The sequence below is a fragment of the Anneissia japonica genome, unplaced genomic scaffold (assembly GCF_011630105.1).
Source record: "Anneissia japonica isolate Jap-2015-1 unplaced genomic scaffold, ASM1163010v1 scaffold275_len1219475_cov178, whole genome shotgun sequence".
NCBI classification, from domain to species: domain Eukaryota; kingdom Metazoa; phylum Echinodermata; class Crinoidea; order Comatulida; family Comatulidae; genus Anneissia; species Anneissia japonica.
In genome coordinates this window covers 991541-1009237 of record NW_022752912.1, presented here as the reverse complement: position 1 = coordinate 1009237, position 17697 = coordinate 991541, and the positions used below count along the sequence as shown (strand labels likewise).

Sequence of the window (17697 nt, the reverse complement as noted above, 5' to 3'; positions counted from 1 at the left end):
ATTTGTAATTATACTCACTACAGTGCATGCTGTACTAGCTGTCTCTTATACACATCTAGATGTGTATAAGAGACAGATATTATATTATTATATTGTAAGTTTTTTTCAGTCTTCTGCAATATTGTTTACAAACATCACTGTTGTGCAATTCATGAATGATAGAACCAAACGATCGTCAACAAACCAAAAGCAACACGAATTTAGTGCAAAAAAACCAAGATTTAATTAAAGTCAGACATGCTTCTTCTGTATCACACAGATATCACCAGTAATCAAAATAAAACATAACCAAAGAACCTAGGCTACACTACTTACAATTATATACTACGTGACGGTTTGCATGATGATGTCGGGTATAATCATACCCGCATCAGGGTGGTGCAACTGGGGGAGCTGTGTTCTGTAACCAATAGTGTGCAAGAAGAAATAAAGGTTTGTTTTCCTAATTGAACTCAGAACCTATGATCGAAAAGGTAAGTACCGGCTTAACTGCTAATTACACTTATAGATCGGTGATTAAAGTTTGTTAAAATACTATATAAAGCTTGATAATAATAATTATTAAAAATTTAATTGCTTGATTTGTATATTTCACGGTGACAGTTTTCTTCTTTTTTTCTTTTTTCTTTTTCTGGAGGACTGTGAGCCAGGCCCTTAATATTAATACTGGAACACTAAATCTCCGCACAATCAGTTTTTGGTTTGCTCTACCAGTTTAGCACCAATCAGAAATGAACAAAATTGAAAACAATCATACCAGATCCTATTTGAAATTTTGAAGAGCGCCACACCACCGAGATCGAAATATGGACGCCATGTTTCGTCGTTTTTCTCAAAGAAGTGAATAGAAAGCCATTTTCAAAAATAAAATGCGTTTGATTGCTTGTGTTTTGGTTTCACCTGTGCTGCTTAACTTTTAAACTCCAAGGTATGAATTTGTTTGAAATTTAATAAGTAATGAGTTTGTAAAGTATGATCTAATGATGTGTGTTTCTTTTTCGTTTACGTACAAATTTCAGATATTCCATCATGAAGTACCGACGTTTTCGTCGGGTGCTAGGCCGACACACGGGTCGCGCCCAGACAATGTTTCAAATAAAATGTGTTAAATCTTCTCTGTTTAAGACTGTTAAATATTTTAATAGATGAAGTTTATTTTATTTTATTGTAATGATACCCAAAAGTTAGTGTATGAAATTGTATTTTGTTCCTAAACGTTAAAATTGCTTGTTAAACCATATCATTGGTTGCGTTGTATCCTGTTTGTATTGTACTGTACGTCGCCTAGCCTAGGCATGTTTATATAGACCACCTAGGCCTAGGCCTAGCCTAGGCTTTCATCATGTGACCCACTATGTTTTGTGCCTTTGTGCAGGGAGGTAACATTTATACCTTGGTGGTGTATAAAGGGGGAAAAAACCTTCCTCTGTAGTAGTAGTAACTTTTGACAAAGGACCAGGATGATGATTTACAATGCAATTGAGAATTAAATGTTTTATCAATCAACAATAATTAGGCTATCTAGGCCTAGGCTAAAGGCCTAGCCTAGGCTATAAATAGTAACAATTATTATTTATTTAACTTTTTCTTCAGCACCAAAAATAAAGATATTTTATTTTATTTTTTTCAAACATCATCCAACAGCTACAGTAAAGCCAATTACATGATGTATTATGTACCAAAAAAAACCATAAAAAGTGCTATTCAATTATACAACAAGTGAATAATTAATTATAAACATTATTAAATTGGAATTTTTTTAAGTTTAAAAAGATATTAGATAGATAAACATTACAAAAAAGGACAGAGGGAACATGATATCCTTTATGTAAAAACATTAAAAATTCTGTACAAAGGATTTGAAATTACTGACACAATATTGAAAATTTAGAAATAATTATATTATTGCATATGCATAAAAATACAAATATAAATATATATAAATACAAACTTTTTTTAGCCTCAGATATTGCCATAAAGAACTGATGAATAGAGTGAGCTTTGGAAATGGGTTAATTGGTATTTGATATCTAGAATAAGCTATAGGCTGTTTAAGAGTTAATTTAGTGCACACAAGGATCTAAATTTAAGTTGTACAGAGGACTGAAAATATGGTAAGCAATAAAGTAGAAACAATAATTTAAGTAGGCCTTAGTTTCTGTATTTTATTTATTGATTTATTTATGATTATTTCTGTTATATGATAGAGTTTAGACATTTTATAACCATATCATTATTGTTTTTTGTTAATATAATGCTTTTTAAAATGTATAGTTAGTTATCATTATTCCTTTTTTGTTTTGAGAACAGGCCCTAGGCCTAGTTAGTAGATTCAAAAATAATTGTAATTATTATTATGTTTCTTTTTAGGGCCATGGTAGTAGAAGGCCTTTGTGGGCTTGCATTGACTTCTGCTGTATCGATGAGTGCCAGGGAACTGAGTGAGAATGACGATCTTGCAACAAACCTTACACTTGACCCATACTTGGGGTTTACCACCCATAAGATGAATCCTAGGTAGTGTACCTGTAACCTATATTATTTTTATGTTTTGCCCACAAATGTATTTTTGAGTTTCTAATGTTTTATGCATTAGATATTCACCCAAACACACAGTAGTTCTTGCGCCTGGAAGGCACACACACACAGACAGACACAACATAGACGTGTGCTGTTGCAATACCCTTCACCTCTCCTTTTGAGAGGTAAGGGTAATAATAGAAGGGTACTGATCAAATAGCACTGATATTAAATGTTTGTATCAATTCAATGTCATATGAATTGCTCTGTTTGCTTTTTATTTTCATAAAGTATGCTTTCCCTTTTTAAAATGATTATTTATTTTCTAAAAATAGGTTCCGACCTGTTGGACCGAAACCAGAGGTTTTAAGAGATATTTTGCAAAGATTCAAGAAGAATAACAATTATGTGGAGGCTTATGAAAGGTACATGTCCGGTGAATGGGCAAAGGTGCACTTCCTGAATAAATCAAAGCAGCAGGTTCGAGCCACCAAGGAGCATGTAAGTTTTTTTTTTTTTTGGCAGTGGCTATTGTTACACTAGATGAATGAATCTTTCTTTCTGACATATTATTCACATGATAATTTAAGTGTTTGCCACAAATACTGGAATTTATCCTGTATATTATGTTGAAATGTCAACATCCTCAGCTCCTTTTCATTTGTACACTATTTCCCTGTCTGATTAAATATTTGCTTTTTATCTTACAGATTTTTCGTTACTTGGCAATGTTTGATGAAGAGGCTGGATTTGAGGTTGTACCCTGTTATCGTTATTCTCTTGAGGGCGCTGGTGGTAAAATACTAGCAACAAGGGAATGGTATGTAGTAGCTGTGCTGACCCTGCAAATATGAATAATCCATCTAGTAGTTTTGACATCACCTAAGCAAATAATCTTTCCTATCACAGAGCATATTTTATGAAGTACATGATATTCTGGTAGCATATATACAGTCCCATAGGCTTTCAGAGCAGCTTAGCTCAGTCGGCTAAACTGGTGGTAGCCACTGTGTGTGCGCTGAACCGTGGAGATCTCTTGGTCCCCGGTTCAAATCCCATCGCTGCTCTCCTTGTATTTCAGTTGGAGGGCTGGAATGCAAGTTATGATAGTGCACCATGAGTCATCTAAGCAGTTGGTCCCATGTGCATTATGGCCCATGTGCATGTTAAATAACGCATTACACCACCCTCTTCTGAAAAGAGTAGGGGATTGTCTCCCAGTGTACTGTCAAATATTCACCAGAGTGACCCCACAGACTTTCTTGGGTTATCCTTGGTGTTTTGGCTGAATAAATCCATTATCCATCCATCAATTTTATTTGTTTCTGCCTTGATCTTTGACATACACATATGTAAGAAATATACAAAGATTTCTTACTTAATATTTTTCCCGTACATAGGTACAAGAATGACAAGATTGAATTGCTGGTTGGCTGTATTGCTGAGCTGACAGATGAAGAGGAGAACACGTGGTTGAAGCAGGGTGTTAATGATTTCAGCGTTATGTACTCCACTAGGAAGAACTGTGCCCAGCTATGGCTGGGCTCTGCAGCATTTATCAATCATGGTAGGGCCTAGTATTATTATTACTATGGTAGTAGTTGATTAATCTCAATGTGAAATGCTGTATGTAAACCAGCTAACTTTCCCATGCTTTCACATCCAAACCAAACTTACTGTAAGAACAGTTGTGTGTAATTATGCATGTGGCATGTAATGTTTATGTTGTGATTTCTCTATTATTATTATTATTATTATTATTATTATTATTATTATTATATTATTATTATATTATTATTATTATTATTATTATTATTATTTTTATTATTAAAATTGTTATTATTATTTCCTTGTTTATTTTCAACAATATGTAGATCAAAAGGAAGTAAATTGTACTGTTCAACCGGCAAAACCTGGTCCATATATTTAATAACTTAGGATAGGGTAAATGATGTTTATACTATATCATGATGTACAAATGAAGTACCAAGCATTGTATTTGCAAAAAATGCTATAATAATAACAATGATTTGTAAGGCGCAAACATCACCACCAAAGTTGGTGCTCAAGGTGTAGTGTGTAAAACAACAGCAGGGAACAAATAAGAATCACAAACATCAAGAAAAATGAAATCAAAATTTTCCCACTTCTGCAGTAAGGTCTGCCCATTTTGGGGATTTTCCAGCTACTGTGGGGAAAAGCCCAATATATAAATATACAACAAATTTCGAGAAAATCTTCTAAAATGTTTAGATAATACACTTTGAAGAATAGCATTGAAATGCTAAACAAGATATTATGTTTACATTGCAAGCATATCTGGTTCTATTGTTGTTATTACTGACAATGCTAATTCCATTTTCATTGTTGCTTATTGACTAGCTCTGAATTAGGATGTGAAATGGTTGATTAGGCTCATTATTTGAAATTAATTCAATATAAATATTCTATCTTTATTGGTTTGAATTATGGTAGTACATATGATTAGGCCTATATGATATCTATTTCCTTTTCGTATCATGATACACCTTTTATTGAGTTGTTGCACACAAAAAAAAAATTGAAATATCTGTTGCGTTTTGTTTTTCAGATTGCAGACCTAACTGCAAGGTAAGTATTATTATGTATACTATTAAACCTAGCTATGATGCTTATGAGATTTTGGTATTGACATAAATTAATAATTAGCAGAGTGATATATCCAGTACATTTGATTAAAAAATAAAGCTTTGGAGGACTCTATTCGCCTCCAAATGGGAAAAGCCAGCCAAAAAAAATACCACTACAGTATTAAACTGTTCTAAAAAGGAGGTTCAGCTGACCCTCACTCACTTGGTTACAGGCCTGCCTTCCTAGAATTAAATCAATGAAATACGTTGAGATTTATGTTATCTTACAAATATTCTTTGATTTGCATATGTGTGATCATGCAGGTTTCACTTCCTTATATGCGCATGAAGATGTCATTATCACACATATTCGTCACGATAGTTAATGAGTGTGAACAGACAAACCTATGATATTTAAGTCGAAATGTTTTTGTACCTTGTTATGCAAACTTATTTTTTAAAAGTCCTTCAAAGGAGAGTCGTCTACAGTAGGTTGAAGAGAAAATATATATAGCATTTTATGGATAAACAAAACAAAATTCTTGTTAAATTGCTTGGTGATAAAAAGAATGCAATGTAAACAGTTTAGTAATTTGGTAAATTATCTTGCTCTCCCCCCACAGTACTTAACTGCAGCAGTGGGAAACGCCACAAAAAAAAAAAGAACGAAAACGATGCCTTTTTTGCTGTAACTAGAAAAGAATAACATTTTAGGGGTTTGCTGCACTATTTGAATCTCTCATCTAGACATAAATAATATATAATTTATTTGGTCTGCAAATTTGTATTGACTCAGTGAGTTTGATTTCCAGGAACACTCCTGAGTGAGTGAAGCTTGCTGTACATTGTGTACATGAATAAGTCCAATGATGAGGGCTAATGTGACCTTTGTGTTGCTGCGTGGGCCAGTAATTTATTTGAATCAATATTCAAGGTTGATTGATTAAATAATTTGAGGTTGAAGTACTGTTTACTTGTCTGAACTCTAGCTCTGCAAATTGAAATAATCATTAAATTAAATGAAATTATACCAGTACATAACTTGTATGATTTTAAATGAATGAAAAGTAATTTAAAATCAATATCCCCAGGTTCAAGTTTAACTCAGAAGTGTTTCTTTAATAAAAAAAAAAAAGGTTATGTTAAAATACCACTACAGTAGTAAACTGTTCAAAAAAGGGGTTCAGCTGAAACTTCCCCCTCTCTCAACTTGGTTACAGGCTTGCCTGCCTTGAATTAAATCAGTGAAATACATCTATGTTATTTTCCAAATATTCTTTAATTTGCATATGTGCGTGCATGAAAATTTCATTACTTTCTTATATGGGCATAAAGATGTCATATCACACATATTTTTCACCACAGTTAATGTGTGTGAACAGAGGTTAATTAAGACAAACCTTCTTTTCTCATTGCAGTTTGTCTCAACTAGTCGCAATACAGCTTGTGTCAAGGTATTGCGTGATATTAAAAAGGGGGAGGAAATCACTTGTTTCTATGGTGATGGATTTTTCGGTGAAGACAACTGCTGTTGTGAGTGTGAAACTTGCGAAAGGTACAGTATAAATTATTTCAATTTTATTTCAATATTGCACAGAAAGTGTGACTGTCATGAATGAGTGAATACGTTCTAGGGCCTGTTTCTGCTGCTTATCCTCAAAATATGGTATAAAATATACCGTATTAAAATACAGTATCTAAAATCCAGTGTCCTATTACTGCTAAAAGGTGGTCGTGTTAAAAGGTCCTCTTCATTACCCAAAATGCCTTTCGTGAGACGGAAGTTTGGATTGACCTGTGTAGTGAGTTTTCTTCTTCTCGATAAACATGGTTTTTTTAAAGAATGTTGTAGTTTTGGTTTCATCTATTTAGACAAGCTGACAGAAAAATCAAAACACAACCCCGCACTATGCTCTGTTGACTCTTGACCTTATGTCAGGGGTCATACAAAATATGGTATTTTTATAGGCAGCAGAAATTGGGTATGAAAAATATGGTATCTGTTGCAAAATACCAGCATAATTAAACAAAAATACTATGGAAAAATGCCGTATATAAAATAAGGTATATTTTTATGAGCCCCATTTCTGCTGCAAAAAAAATAACATATTTTAAAAATACTGTATATATATATACGGTATTTTTTTGGCAGCAGAAACAGGCCCCTAGAGTCATGTCGTCTTGCAAATATTACGCTCCCTAATATTCACTCTAATACTATTTATTTCTTTTTTTGCATTCTAATATGCATTATAACTTCTTGTTCCTCTCTTATTTCTTCCAGTCACATTCCAATTTATTTTCCATTTAATTTTAAAAAATTTTTCTCTAAACATAATTTTTCAGGATTCATTTATTATTTTATATATTTTATACAATAGAAGACAGAAAGGTGCTTTCAAGCGAAATGAAACACTGGAGAAGACACCAGAAGGGAAGAGTAATTATCGTTTTCGAGACACTGATGGACGTATCTTGCGAATGAAGAAAGAACAAAATCCGGTCAGTCCAAGACGGTCTTTAAATGGCACCACTAAAAGACCTATAAGCAAATATGGTATGCTACCCATTCAGTTTCAGTCAATTCATTTCCTTGGTAGCTAAATTTTAGACCTGTAAAGCATTTAATTTCAATGACTAGTTTTGGATTTCTGACATGGGGATCTATTTTTGGTAGTATATTAGTCATTAATTAGATGTAATTGATAATGATTATGATTATTATAGTGATGTCACACCTGGACAATTGTCAACTAGACACTTCTAAATTCAAGGTTTCTACATGATTCAAGGTTTTAACTGATGAATTGTATATAAAATAACTTCATAAACTATATAAATCAAATGTTTAGAGTGTATTTAAAAGTTATGTATTTATGCTTATATAAATTTATATTTTCTTGTTATCTTCTTTTTCAAAGACAAACTAAGGAATAGAGGGGATGTAGAGTTACCAAACATGTCAGTATCACCAACATCAAAAGATCTTGTTGACGTAGTCGCGGAACGAAAAGGAATTGCGCGATGTGATGCTCAACTGTTATTGGCTGAAGGCTACAAACTCCCAGAAGCCAAACTCGTAATTACGCCAACAAAAATTATACCATCTAACACCAACAGTCTTCTTGAAAGTGAACCAGACTGTTATCAACCCAAGCAAAACACAATAATGGACTATCGATTACAAAATGTTTTGGAACAGGATAGTGGTTGGCAGTCGAGTGGATCGGATAGTGAGATCAGTTTCAAATTCACCTCATCAAAACATTTAAAGCAAAGAAAACTAAAGAAAGCAAAACATTCGCGATTACACATTACCTACGAATCTGAAATTTCAGACTGTGAGACAAAACTGAAAATCAAAGGGATTTCTAAACTGAAATTTTACAACCAGGCAAGTAATTCTTGTGGAAGCTTGAAAAAGAAAAATGAAGAAAAGTCATTTGAGCGAAACTGTGAAACAGACGGTGAATCAGATGGAAATGATGATGATATTTTATGCGATCATGAGCAAAGTGTCAGAAAACGACAACCAGTGCATTACAATGCAGAATTGATAAACCAAACCAGTACTAGAATTCCCAGATTGAGGATAACAATGAGAAACACAGACTCAAAATTACTATCCAAATCAAAAAATGATAAATACTCAACGACAGATGACAACAAACGGGTAACACGGGGAAAAAAGATTCCAACCCCCGGTACCAGAAGTGTAAGAAAGTCTACCGAAGAATCAAATAACTTTTCAAATGAATTTCATACAAAAACATTGACACCTACTAACGGCAAGAGACGCTCATCACTAAATTTCTCACCAAGACCATCCCAGGTACAGCACCGCACAGGACGTTCAAACTCTGAAGATTACAGATTGTCGGGGAAGACTTTTGATATGGGTTTAACATATTCGTCTGTTGTCGACACGCCACATACGATCAAATGTTCAGTAGAATCACCAAAACCAAAGAAACGTAAAGCAATCCATCCGCAGATGTTTGAGTAATCTTGTCTCAGTAACCATATTCCATAAATCGGCGAGATATTCTTATACCACGTTTAGCGGTTTTTGTAAGATCATCAGAGGAGGGGGAGGGGAAAGATTTGTTTTCTTATTATTTTAGCAAAATTGTTTTGCCAAAACATCTAGGAGATTACAATTTTATTTACGGATAAAAAATTCGAGTACAGTATGTGGGGTTAAAAAAAAATAAATCGTAAAAAATAAATTTTAACAAATCGTAAATAATGCAATAATACGATGTAACTAATCGGATTGATAAATCTGTTAAATTTACATAATTTAGAAAGAAATAAAAATTTCTTATTATTGGGAGATTTCAATTTGGTGTCAGGCCTTCCATTTGGGTCAGGCCTTGCATTTTATGTTTGCAGTGGATGCACTTAGTGGCCAAAAATGAAATTTCATTTTATTCTTTGTCATCATTGGTGCCTGGCGGGTTTGGAAAACAAGGTATAAAAAATTCTCACCTTAACAGGAAGAAATCTTTGATATTTTTGTCATTGTAGATTTATCTATTATCAAAATGGGTGTGATTGAACTTCTCTTTGCTTTAGTGGAAAATTGTTTACACATTTAGAAAATTTGCTTATTGTTTCTTCCGGCCCTAAACAGTCTTACAGTTCTAAAAATCTTAGTGAAATAAAATGAATTAAAGTAATTGTGTGCAAACAGCTTATCTAGCATATTGTGATATTTTGTCAGAATAAAAATGTTGGGAGGGGGTATTGCATTATCTTGCCATTTGTTCTGTTTCCACTGTAGTTTATTTTTTAGAGAAGTCAGTTCTTTATTCGTAAGGAGCAAAACAATTTTTAAACCACCTTTTTGGGAAAATGAAAAATACCGCATTAATAGCATATATGCCATGTTTATAGCATATTTATGCCATGTTACCATATATGTCATATTGATAGCATGTATGCCATATTGATTGCATTAGCATAAATGTAATAATGGTAGCATTAAGCCATATTCATAGCATTCCATTATGTCATAATAATAGCATATTTACCAATGATAGCATATGCATCATATTGATAGCATACTTTAAAACATGCCATTGATAGCATTATGTCATATTAACTGCATATATGTCATACTATTATCATATGTATATATGCCATATTAATAACATACTGGTATATGTCATATTAAGAGCATATTTGTCAGTGCATCTTATTGATAGCATATATGCCATATTGATAGCATGTCATATTGATTATATATGTCAATAAGAGCACACACACACACACACACACATAAGACGTCATATGGATAGGATACATGCCATAAATCCCATATTAAATAACTATCATTGATTATAACATATACCATCTTGCATATAGACATAATGATAACACAAATGCCATGTATTGTGTATGTTGTAGTAAAGGGAACATACCAAATTTAACCATGTTAGAAATTGGTCACATGTTTCATGATTTAACATTATTGTTGCACACATAGGTATAGCTTCTTTTTAATTTTTAAGTACTGTACTCTATTTAAGGTAGTCCTATACATGATAACACTGTTCTTGATAGTTGGACCCACATGCAATAGAGTGCCATATGCTGCAATTAAATTGCCACTTACAAAACATTTTCTTTTTGAAATAAAATAGTCAAAATAATGTTCTTGGAATCTGGGAGCATGTATTGTGCTTGAAATGAAGTTGCCAGATTTGAATTAAGTTTGATGATTAGTAAATAGGTAAAAGTTGAAATTGTTTAATTTTATTTTGGGCTGGGAAAAAAAATTCTCTACTGTGTTCAACTTAGCTTCTCTGAATCAAAAATTTCCTGGTACTGTATATGTATGATACATTTTTGTGTTATTACATTTCTTTGCTGCATGGATAGAATTCTTGAAATTTTTTCAGCCACAAGCATATAGTTCCACTACCAGAGGCTGGCTTGCTTTCCCTGGAAGTCTCTATACCCGATTTGAAGTCTCCTTAGAGTAAGGTAGGCCTACACTAAATTCAAAATATTAAAATTTTATTTTAAACCACCATAGCAGAATGGTGTTCATTTTTATGATTTTTCTAAATAGTGGTAAAAACCTAATTATTAAAAATAATGTAAATAAATGTACATATATTTATGATGCTTGTAGGCTAATGAAGGAATCTATTCCATGTACAAATATTGATTTTGAGTTAATAGTTTGCCAGTTGTATTTCCAGAGAGTCTGTAGAACCATCAGATGTCAACTTGGGATATGCAAAAACATTCCAGGAACATTGTCTATTTAGTGGAATAAATTAAACTTGGAATATTTTTAATTTTTTTTTGTAATTTAATGTATTGAGCTTCAGGTTTTTGGTTGTACAATAAACTTAGTTGTGACCTTGCAAGAATTTAACAGAAGTCCGAAAAAACACAAATAACCTGAAATTACACTAATTCCCCAAATTCATCCCCACCCTCTTTGGCGTCTAGAGGAATTTTCCTCATCGCTGAGAAGCATAAACCTCCTGTAACATGCTACACATATATCACTTCCAATACTATGCGACACTACAGTACTTTATCACTACATCATCCATTGGCTTATGTTCCCCCATCTTAATGCCAGCCCCACACTCACGAATAGCCACAGCATAGCAGCTCAGTTTGCTAAACCATTGAGATCCTTTTAAATCTTTGGTTCCTATTTCAAGTTCAACTATCTCACCATCTTTTGAAAGAGAAGTTTAATCTACTGGTCCAGGTACAATAAGCTTTTTACAACAATGCAGTTCACTCCCCAGAAAAGAGCTGGAAACGCTTTTTGATGTACTGCCCAATCCACCACCAGAACCCCACAGGAAATAATTATTCAGACTTTCTTAAGCTATCTTTGATGTATTGAACATAAAAGATATGTAATCTAATCCGACAAATACCCCATCTCACAATTAACCACACATCACTGGCCTGCTTATTAACAACCTTAATCCAACAGATACACCATCTCACAATTATAACCCACACTAATTTCTCACAGGCACAATTATATCAACAGCCTAAAACCAACATACATCACCCCTCTCTCATCTTACCCTTTACACAAACAAAATAATGACTGTTAAGCATCATTATCAATGGCCTGCTTAACCACCATACATCACCCCTCTCTCATCTTACCCTTTACACAAACAAAATAATGACTGTTAAACATCATTATCAATGGCCTGCTTAACCACCATACATCACCTACATGCTACCTAAACAAAATAACTACAGTAAACATCGTTTTTATACATATTTGTTTTAATTTCAACTTTATGCAGCAAACTTGCTTATGTCTATTGACATTAAGATAACATTATATCAAGTTTTATTAATAATTTACATTACACAGTTATTTTGCTTACAGCTTTTGACAAAGTTATATGAACTTGCTTTGCAGAAGATAACTGCTTATTCGGGTGTGTAATTCACTAAGTATAAGCAATTTATATCAAGCAGCAATAATACAATTGAAACAATGTGCCTACAGTGATGTCTTTAAACTTATTTCTACATGTCTTGAATAGCAACTGACTAATCTTCGGTTTGTGGCATTGGAAAAACAAACAACCCCACACCCATCATATACTTATATCACTCGGGTTGCACAATGAGCACATGTGCATTGAAATTTTGCTATAACACATTTACCGCGAGCCGATAGTAGGCTTGCGAGCCGGGCCTTCATGTGAAGTTGCATGAGAAACCCTGCAGCAAACATTAATCCCAGAGCCCAAATTTGGCTACATACACATACTTTGTCATTTCTTGCTACTGAATATACCCCATCATTTATTTACATACATACCATATTTATTTAATTTCTTTCATGATTATTCTCAAGAATAAAAATGCAATAAAGTCATATAAATCCTATTCAAAATAAAAATTTTTCTTACGGAACATAAAAGCAGAAAAGTGTCCATAGTATGGACAATTTGCATACAATTATCATTAGCAATAATCTAAAAATATCTATACATCATTTAATAATATTGATTAAAAATATTATTAATTAAAATCAAATAATTTAGTAATATTTATTGAAACACATTTAAACTGATAGTTGCAGTTTACACATGAAAAAATACTACTCGATAAATTAACTAATTTTATAAGTACACAGTGAGGCTGATTGCTGTAAAAACACCCACATTATGTGTTTTCAAAAGTAATGCTAACCAGGGCTCTTTCACTTAATCACCTAATAAAGATGTTTAAGGACCCTACAGTAGTATTGATTTAGTATAATTTATTTCAAAACCCTGTTTATACATTTCATTAAATGTTCATTACTTTTAATTGGCTATTGCTTTAGAATAATGGATAAGTTAAAAAAAAAAATGTAATGGAGACAGTCCTATGGTAATATATACTAAAATAAAATTTTACAATGATGACAGAAATAACACTGTTGATTTAAATTAATGATGATTTAATGTGAACCTGCATTAATGATGCCACTCATGTTTACAGTGCAAACATGCTGAACCTTTGCATTGTAACTGGCTGTGAGCATAGAAATGTATCTCAAAGCTAAGAGGCTGTACTTTGTTTAAACAGGGAGTTGTTAGTCACTATAACAACTCCCTGGTTTAAACTTCTCTTAAGGCACCTGTCATTATGGACACAAAAACAATGCACGTGCCACAGATTATTCTTATTTTAATGACAATCCATCCTGACTGCCACCGACAAATAGTAGATGGCATCAAGTCCAAGAGTGTAGAGTTGGATTTGTCGGCTGACACAGCGAGTGCCCAGCTTTTCACACACCATGGTTACAAGAAATGTCCAATCACATAAATCAGCCCAAACACAAAAGTAATAAATATGATAAATAGTTTTTTAAAAAATAAAAAAACTGTCCACATAGGGTTCAAAACCAAGACCTTTGGCTACCATTCACTTGCCTTTCTCATTTTTTTTTTTTTTTTTCATTTTTTTTTTGCATAATAGGTAATTAATTTATATTAATCACCCTTTAACACCATTTAGAATTTAAGATCATGGATACGTGTATAAGGAATCTATGTTTAACCAATTGCCAAGTTATAAAACTATTTATTTTTAAGTTCTTTAAAAATATTGTTACTGAATCTCATAACCTCAAGAAAGAGCTACTTTAGATTTAGATTTTTAAAAAACATTTCATCAAATCAAATTAACAGAATCATCACCCTGACATTCGCACACAAAACATTTTTTTTATTTAAAATTTATACAACTTCAAAATATACAGAATATTTTAATTCAAATATCGGCTGTGCTTTCCATTTTATAAAATATATGCAATATGTTATCAACTTTTACTTCATCTTCTTCCTGGTGCTGTCTTTGGGATGACAAGAAACCTTTCTATTTTCGTTTCTAAAAACCTGACAAACGATGCTGGCAGAATAGAACGATACTCGTTATTGTACTGGTAATACTTTTGAGGATTGGCACAAACTTCAAGTAACGCAGAGACAACTTTTCTATCCTGAAATATATGGATTAAAATAATGTAAGTCTGCAAAGATGGGTGAATGGGTGGATGGTACCCAGCAGCAAGAAACAAAAATAGCCTAACAAAGGGGAGATGAGCTCCTCAGAGTCAACGGTCAACAATGCAATATTTTAATTCAAATATCGTCTGCAATTTCCATCTTACGTAAGGTTAGATTAAGTACAGTATTACTTTCTTGGTCTGTTTAATTTCACATTAATGTTTAGTGCATACAGGTCTCCACAATATGTGCTCTTTTAACTCGACACCATTATTTTTATTACAGAGAAAAGTCAAACTTGTCAAGTCAGGATAAAATAGGAAAAAAAATTGCATTGATTATACCTCATCCAAAAAACAGTGTGCTATTAAGCTGTCCTGCTGAAGCAAGGACAGCAGTGATGGGAATGGAACCGGGGACCAATGTTACGTAAACGGTGTGGTTATCACTAAATTTAGCAACTGAGTTGATTTACCTGTAAAATAGCTTGATGTTGATCTGAAGAATAAAGCCTACCATCACGAACAATGTCCTCAATCAGATATTCATATTCCTCTAAAAAAAACAATACAAATTAACAGTGATATTTTAGAACTAGTTGTGAAACACTTTTACAGTTATTGTATCATATGAAGATACAAACTGCTACAACTAAAGTCGGTCATTCACTGCGTCATACGACCGTCGGCCGACGATTCCAACTCTGTTCCCGGTGAGCATTAGACGACACGATGCAGTCTTCTTAACGGATTGTCATGGTGTTGCGTTCCCCACGGAATTGTGTTGGCCTATGATTGTCGGGCACAGTTAGCACCCGGCTATATACACAATTTTGAATTCTTTGCACCATTTTGATACAAGCATGTATGTAAATGAGGCTTTGTAATACATTACATTCCAAGATGGTGAGCAAAAGGATTCATTTATCAAATGTGAGCCACCAAAAATAGGATTAGGATGAATTGCTTAAAGTTAGCCAACCAAAAATATGGCCATGTGTCATGAGACAGTAATTTTCAGAAACTAAATTTCATTATTTATTTTAAATTCTTTATTCCGTATATTATTTTACATGTTATAGCAAGTAAGGCGAGCCAGACGGCTGAGCGGTTAAGGCAGTGGCGCTGTAACCTACAGCCATAGTATTGGCGCTGGTTTGAACGGCACACTCGCCTATGGTTCCGGAGGTGGAACAAGTCTTCTAGAATAAGGAAATAAACCGTAGGCCCAGTTTACACAATTGGCTCCTATGCACTTTAAAGAACCCAGTATATCTTTCGAGATGAGTAGAGGGTTACCTTGGTGTGTTGGTCCATACAGCCCCTGGTACAGTGCAGTTATGGACCATTATGTCCTTTGCAGGATGTACTAACATAAACATATAGCAGGTTTAGGAAAAGCAGTAACATATTACCTTCATAGGTTACATATGGAATACGAAATCCTTTTGCAGTTCGTGCTTCATTTGATTTGAATTGGATCCATAATTTTCTGGTTTTCGCTGTAAATGCTAAAGGTGTTCTGTATGTCTCGCATGTTTCAAATGTGGTTGTAGAATGTGGTGATTCTGAAAACAATTAAAAACTTTATTATTTCTTATTCTTTTTCATTATTCATCTTTTTTTTTTTTTACTATGACACAAACTATAATGTGTCATAGTTTTATATTTCTGTTTTCCACAACACCTGGCCAATAAAAAAGGCAGACACATATGTAGTAAACTACATTTATTGTTGCACTCCATATAAAACGAGTAATTTCTATACCCTCCACAAAAATCATGTCATTTTATTTATTTATTTATTTTATTCAATCCTCAACCAACAGAGATAGAAACCCCCACTAACAGGTTGGTTGTTTGGTTCATCACTTCATGATGAATTCCAGCGAACTTTAATAAATAATAATAATAATAATAATATTAATGTTATATTTATATAGCGCATATTGCACATTGCCTCTATGCGCTTTACAGAGAAATAATAAAATGCTTTCTACCACAGCTCTTTACTTCATGTATATACCAATTATTATGTTAGTTTTCAATCAGTACAAAGACTATAATTAATTTATAATCGCAATATCTATCAAATCCCCAGATATTTAAATTAACCCAGGTCACTGTTAATTCCAGGTAAACAATATGCGACAATCAATTAACAATACAGTAGGTTAATAAATATCAAAATAGGAGGCCTGGGAAGTCACAAACTAATTAACAGTCTCTATAGTACAGTATTTTTGTTGCTAGGTGTAGGAAAATAGACCCCAAACACAAAAAGCCACCAAGAATAAGTCTTAAAAATATATAATAATACTATATATTATTTTTTATTATCATTATACATTACCTGTCCTTCGCATGACTAAGAAATCCTCACATCGGTCATCTATTTTACTCGGTAGATATATTTCTGGAAGGACTATCAGTATCCGCCGATTTGAGGGCGGTAATATTGTCCAAACGCATTCTACATTTGTTGGATAGTCGCCTGGATAGTTGGGACTCTCAATGAAGCCTTTTTCGGGACCAATAACGCCTCCGCACTGATGACCTAAAAAATCAACAAATATGAGGTTGGAATTCTGAGACAGAGAGAAATAACTAAAGATAGCATTGTAACAAGTTCACATGTTTAATTTTGGGCATAATTGATGAAGAGTTTTGATCAATTGTAAAAGGTTCTTCAAATAGACATTTTAATTGGCTGGTATACAGACATTTAAATTGATTGGTAATCAGTTCAAAGATATGCATAGTAAAGCCTGTTGATTAGCTAAAACTAAATTGTGTTTAATCTGTGTTTAATTGTAAGTTGATAACGTCCAATACAATCTCTTAAGTGAGTAATTCGATGGTTTAAATAAATTTTAATGTTTTACAGGCTTTACCTCAGGCAATAGTAGAACTCCTAACAACTACAGGACACATTCGAGACCAAAAAAAGTGTACTCTTAATTATAGGAGTGTCTCCTGAATAGGGGTTGGCCAAGTGTTAAAATGTATACTTTCCCTTGTTTAGTGGCCAAAAAAGTAGGCTTATCCCCTTAATAGGGA

General features: G+C 33.2%; 2 protein-coding genes across 8 annotated transcripts in view; one reads left to right on the top strand and one right to left on the bottom strand.

The window, feature by feature from the left end:
• Positions 1 to 789: 789 nt before the first annotated feature.
• Positions 790 to 11440, top strand: LOC117122439 (histone-lysine N-methyltransferase set9-like). Its single transcript, XM_033268010.1, has 9 exons — positions 790 to 928; positions 2371 to 2517; positions 2856 to 3021; positions 3231 to 3340; positions 3921 to 4087; positions 5111 to 5130; positions 6548 to 6684; positions 7511 to 7686; positions 8051 to 11440. Exons 2-9 carry the CDS (start codon positions 2375 to 2377, stop codon positions 9133 to 9135), a joined length of 2004 nt encoding a protein of 667 aa, XP_033123901.1. The 5' UTR covers positions 790 to 928; positions 2371 to 2374; the 3' UTR covers positions 9136 to 11440.
• Positions 11441 to 12392: 952 nt separating this feature from the next.
• LOC117122450 (signal peptide, CUB and EGF-like domain-containing protein 1) overlaps positions 12393 to 17697 on the bottom strand; it is a 44102-nt gene continuing 38797 nt past the window's right edge. For all 7 annotated transcript variants that reach the window (XM_033268028.1, XM_033268025.1, XM_033268024.1 and 4 more), the window contains 4 exons: positions 16991 to 17194; positions 16053 to 16205; positions 15114 to 15193; positions 12393 to 14631 (listed from right to left, as the gene is read on the bottom strand). In XM_033268028.1, the coding sequence (XP_033123919.1) occupies positions 14464 to 14631; positions 15114 to 15193; positions 16053 to 16205; positions 16991 to 17194 (605 nt within the window). In that variant the 3' untranslated portion in view covers positions 12393 to 14463. The remainder of the gene's footprint in view (positions 14632 to 15113; positions 15194 to 16052; positions 16206 to 16990; positions 17195 to 17697) is intronic.

What these genes read in the sequence shown, in the direction of transcription:
- LOC117122439 (XM_033268010.1), top strand. Translation starts at nt 2,375, where the DNA reads ATGGTAGTAGAAGGCCTTTGTGGGCTTGCATTGACTTCTGCTGTATCG. An exon ending in ATACTAGCAACAAGGGAATG is followed by an intron (nt 3,341 to 3,920) that starts GTATGTAGTAGC and finishes TCCCGTACATAG; the next exon opens with GTACAAGAATGACAAGATTG. An exon ending in AAGACCTATAAGCAAATATG is followed by an intron (nt 7,687 to 8,050) that starts GTATGCTACCCA and finishes TCTTTTTCAAAG; the next exon opens with ACAAACTAAGGAATAGAGGG.